This window comes from Sinocyclocheilus anshuiensis, unplaced genomic scaffold (genome assembly GCF_001515605.1).
Source record: "Sinocyclocheilus anshuiensis isolate Anshui unplaced genomic scaffold, SAMN03320099.WGS_v1.1 scaffold161, whole genome shotgun sequence".
In the NCBI taxonomy this organism is placed as follows: Eukaryota; Metazoa; Chordata; class Actinopteri; order Cypriniformes; family Cyprinidae; genus Sinocyclocheilus; species Sinocyclocheilus anshuiensis.
Window position 1 is genome coordinate 419,429 of NW_015539832.1, and position 5,412 is coordinate 424,840.

The 5,412-nt window shown below is 35.9% G+C and overlaps 1 protein-coding gene across 4 annotated transcripts in view; it reads left to right on the forward strand.

Annotated features, from left to right (window-relative positions):
• aqr (aquarius intron-binding spliceosomal factor) overlaps nucleotides 1-5,412 on the forward strand; it is a 75,247-nt gene that overhangs the window by 60,833 nt on the left and 9,002 nt on the right. For all 4 annotated transcript variants that reach the window (XM_016480456.1, XM_016480457.1, XM_016480459.1 and 1 more), the window contains 2 exons: nucleotides 66-237; nucleotides 2,510-2,680. In XM_016480456.1, coding sequence (XP_016335942.1) covers nucleotides 66-237; nucleotides 2,510-2,680 — 343 coding nt within the window. The remainder of the gene's footprint in view (nucleotides 1-65; nucleotides 238-2,509; nucleotides 2,681-5,412) is intronic.

Sequence of the window (5,412 nt, forward strand, 5' to 3'; positions counted from 1 at the left end):
TGTCTCTGTCTCTCTCTCTCTCTCGCGTGTGTGTGTGTGTGTGTGTGTGTGTGTGTGGGGGCCAGTCTGTGTAACCTGTATAACTGGCGCTATAAGCAGCTGGGGAACCTCCCTCATGTTCAGCTCCAGCCCGAGTTCCAGACACCGAACCCTGGATTCACCTACGACTTCCAGCTCGTTAACGTGGAGGACTTCAACGGCGTGGGGGAATCTGAACCCAACCCATACTTTTATCAGGTGAGCTCAGTTATATGACATACACATGCATCACAAGCGTTCCTTTCTTCCCTGAATCATCATAAACAAGTGTCATTTTCAAAACACCTCAGAAATCGTCATTCATTATGTGGCGGAAATTACATTTTATACAATTTTGGAAGAAATGGCAGAACCCTTTGTCAATCTTTTCATAGCTAGAATTTTACTCATCTTAAATACAAATTAATAATTTCACTTTTTTTATCATTTGAAAATGACACAATAAAAAAAGTTATGTTCAGTTAAATAATATTTACTTTGATTTACGTAAGAATAACTCATGAAATGTCATGTGTATATATAATTGAAATCACACCATAGATATTGATGTGTTGTCTGTTTCACTTTTTGTTAATTCTCTGGTTAATATTTTTATGATGGATTTTTTCTGTAATTGACCATTTGGATCTGGGACAAAAGAAAAAAAATCTTTATATAATGGTAAAATAGCAAAGATTTAATTAAAGGCATGGATAAAAATTTCAATATGATCTTCATATACCAAAAAAGTAACATCCTCTTATGTTAAGTTGAGGAAAGACGAGGCCTAACTTTCATGACATGGGTTTTTGAGAAGCTCCTGAAACTCGGCATTGTTCATAAGTGATGAGCGTACGGCATGCAGTGTGCAAGTCACATGAGTGCGGCTATGTGCCCTGCTACTGTTTACTGGGGTCCTGGAGGGAAGTGTCCTCATTACAGTATCCATGCCAACACTCTCACTCTCTCACACACACACACAGCTCTAATGGGCCGTATAAATTAGCCTCTCACAGCGCAATAGGAAGGACATTGTTTGCACAGTCAGTGCTTGCAGCCGCTGAAGAAGCGTCTCTTATTAGTAGGTTAGTACCCTTATTAGTGTCCTACTGGAGCTGTTGCCATATCAGCAGTGCTCTGTTAGGTAAAGTTTAAGTTCAGAGCTGTTCCACCTACAATTTCAACCCATAGGTTTAGCCTTTTTTTTTTTGATAGTCAAATTAGGTCAAGAGAAGGGTTCAATTTAGTTTTGCATATTTTTTAAGATTATTTGTAATACTTCACAATTGGTAAAGATTATTGACAATTACATTTTTAAATAAAGCATTGCGTCATCACTGGTATGGTGTTGCATAATGATCAAAGATTTTTAGTCAAATTAGAAAGTAGTTAGAAATTAGACTTGCATGTTCCTGTTTGGGTTTTACTATACCTGTAGTCAAATGCAGTGCTTTTTGACCTTGTCATTTTTCTAAAGTAACTTTTATTGCAATTGCACAGTGAGTCCGAAATTTTTGCGCATTAAAAAATAAATACGACCTCACGTTGTGTCAGTCACGTTTACACACTGCCTCCGAAACTTTCATCCGTCATAAAAAATTTAGATCAGGTTCGATTTTGTGCATTTCAATAGCAAAGAATGACGAATATGAAAAAAAACGAAGGGAAAAAAAAAAAAAAACGCATACGAAAATTTCTGACTCCGTGTGCAAGGACCTTAAGTATTTCTTAAAAAAAAAAAAAAAAAAAAGCTAAATCTTACGTCCGGACATCAACTTCACTTATTTTCCCTGAAGTGTGATATTGTGATAAAGGAAAGCTAATATGTAATCTAATACTAATTTAATGTTTTTTTGTTTTGTTTTTTTACATCTGATGGGATGAAAATATGCTGCATAATGCACATGATCTGTTAAGCTTTGTATAGTGTTTTTAAAAGTCTTTTTAAAGGTTTTTAAACAAAAAAGAGTGCAGTGTTTGTTCATTATTACATTGTAAACCTGTTCACATCTGAACATTTATTAGAGTAACACTAAATGAACATATGCTGAACGTGCATGCTTTCAGGTGTTAATTCAAATACAGCTGTTTGTTATGTAAATGTCCTTATCACATTGTCTTTATACTGCAAAAAACTCAGCCGGTTGTTGCAATGTTGCAGTATTGATATGCTGTCCTGTAAAAGTGCATGGGATTCCTGAAGCAGCTTACACTGATAATCAATAACGTTAACCAAGATCAGTCAGTCTAGTTTGTTTAACGCTCTTTCGTTCTTTACTTGCTTTCTGTTTTGATTTCTCTTGAGGTCTAACATAAAAACACTCTTGCTTCCGTCATTTACTCATGTCATGAAATAGATCAAACTCATTGAAAAGACTCAAAATATTATAAAGCGGTTTGATTTTTGTAATATTGTAAATATTGTCAGCACATTATGAACTGTCTCGTGAGAGATGCTGAATGCATGTGACCTGTGTGTGTGTGTTTGTAGAATCTGGCGGAGGCCGAGTATGTGGTGGCGCTGTACATGTACATGCGTCTGCTGGGATATCCTGCTGAACGCATCAGCATACTGACCACCTACAATGGCCAGAAACACCTGATACGAGACGTCATCAACCAGAGATGTGCCAGCAACTCCTTCTTCGGACAGCCCAGTAAAGTAAGAGCAGCTGATACCATGATTTCATGTTTTATCTTCAGAAGCGATGACCCACGATGCTGATGCATGGCCGAGTGAACTGCATTAATGTGTGTGAACAGCTTGTCCTGTGCTCTAAATTAGTTGTTTTTTTTTCTGCCCAGCGTTCACTATTTTGCCTCTTTTGCAGCAGTGGACAGGTTTGCTGTAGCTTGTTGTTGAGGGTGATTGGCAGACGGACTCACTAAAGCGTGTAAAGTTCCTACTGGCTGAGTACAAACCAAATAAATAGACGACTGCCGTTTGCACAGACATTTAGTTTATGAGCATTCAAGACTGCAGAACAACAATCTCATTGACGTAATGAAGACTATTCTTCTGTGGTTCACTGGAAGAGACTGGATTTAAAGGAGTCATCATTTACTTTGTGGTACAAAAACGAGAAATTTAATACATTGGAATACATTGGAAGTTAATGGGGCCATAAAATTTGTCCGTGATCAATTTCAGAGTCTTCTGAGGTCATATGATTCATTTTTTGAGCCTGATATCGTAGGTCTCCTAACATCTCCTTATGTTTTCAATGGATGAAAAAAAAAAGTCATGAGTTTGTAGTGACCAGTGGTATTTTTACGCGAATACATTTGTCAAGTATCTGTACTTTATCAATGTTTTTTATTTTGGAAACTTTTACTTCGCAACATTTCAGAGCATAATGTCGCACTTTTGACTCCACGACATTTCATAAAAACATAGCGTGGAGAAATCGACAGAAGCGTTAGTGATGTCGAAATCGTGAACCAGCTGATTCTTTTCAGTAAACCTGTTGAATCGGTTCGCAAATCGCACCGAATGATTCATTCGTGAATTAGACCGTTTCAATTGCAGCCGTTCTTGAGTCAACAACTCACTGATTCAATCTGATCAGAGTGAGTTCAGTGAATTGTTTAGGGCTGTGCGATATTGGAAAAAAAAAATGCGATACACGATACCTTGTTAAAAAATGCGATATTCGATATGCAATACGATATTGATTTAAGTAGCCTATTATTAAAATGATTTAGATATCGCACGCCGTTGCGATATGCATATCGCGATATTTACATTTGCGATATTTCAATATTTTCGATATATCGTGCAGCCCTAGAATTGTTCATGACTGACTCGAAATGAACCAAGAGCTGATGGCGTGAAAAGTTAATAATGCAGAGTTTAGTATTAATGATTGTAAATGAAAATCGTATTTAGGTCTTGACTGTCAGTTTTCTGTGAATTAAACCTGCTGTAAAAAGGTCAGATCAATACATATCCAATATCTTCAATATCTTTATCCACAAATCTAAGTTTAAATATATAGTTCAGTCATGAAACTCTAGATGGCGCAGGCTGACTGGTTGTTAATGCAACTGATGATATTCAGAGAGTTAAATGACTTGGCACAAGCTGATTGGTTCATGCTGCATATGTTGCCAATGAGCTTACTGCCTTGCATTTATATGGCTGGCTAGCACTCACTTGAGATTCCTGCAGCGCGCTTTCAGAGTTCTCTGAAACCCTCCACCTTCCCCAGCTCCACCTGTATAGATCTGCTACGGGTTATTTTATATGCTATTTGTGCAGCAGCAGCATGTCTTAAATACTCACGGCACCGTATCGCATTACGATTACCACAATTTAGATTGATTGAATGATGTTTATACCATTGTTTGAAGTAACTGCATGCCATATTTTTATATGAAAATAAACAAGCTGAAAACTACCTGAAAAACTTGTATTGCTTATATAAGCCTCAAATGTCAACTATATTGGATTGGTTTCTTCTTTAACTAAAAAAGTAAAAATTTGCATGGTATTATAATGTTATACTAAAACTCAAATTAAAACAATGAAAAAACCCTTAAGATAACCTGTAGAAAGAAAAAAAACATCTTAAGCATGCAAAATAACATAAGTGGACTTTGAATGATTAATTGCCGCTGTGAACAATTATGTAATTGTGGCATCCGTAATTGTAATCACGATTATAAATTTGATTAATTGTGCAGCCCTAATATATACTATGGAAACTTTTTGGTTACCAGCATTCTTCAAAAGATCTTCCTTTGTGTTCAACAGAAGAATGAAATTCTGCAGGTTTGAAACAACATGAGGTTGAGTAAATGACCATTTTCATTTTTGGCTGAACTTTAAGATATGAAAGGTATTTTGATTTAATCAGTGTCAGCAGCGTATTAATTCTAATAGCATAGTGCATAAGGCCTGTAGCAGACTCATTTTCATTTGCAGGGGTTAAACTGCTTGCTCTGCTGAAGATGAGATCAGCTCAGTCCTTTATTAGCATTTAACACTTCTTCAGTACAGAAATGGGCCAGTCTCACTCAGCGTAGCAGATCTGTTCCGCCAAGACCAAATACATCCATCACCATGCTAAAATCTTCCGAGAGTTGTCATGATTGAACTAAATTAAGAGTAAGAAAAGAGAAAAATCCCTCAATGCATTTGTCTTTCAGATTCTTAAAATACTTGCTTTTTTTTTTTCTTTGTTCCCTTTTTTACGATATTTGTTTGTATGCTTAACATATATTTGTTTTAATTTCTTAGTAATAATAATTAATTTAATAAATACTTCTAATTTAATAAAAATGCACAAATAAATTTGATATTCAAAGTTGGCTTTTCCACCCCTAGAAATACACATTTCATTGATCAGTACTTTTTACATTTAATACTTAAGTAAAGATTAAAATAAAGTG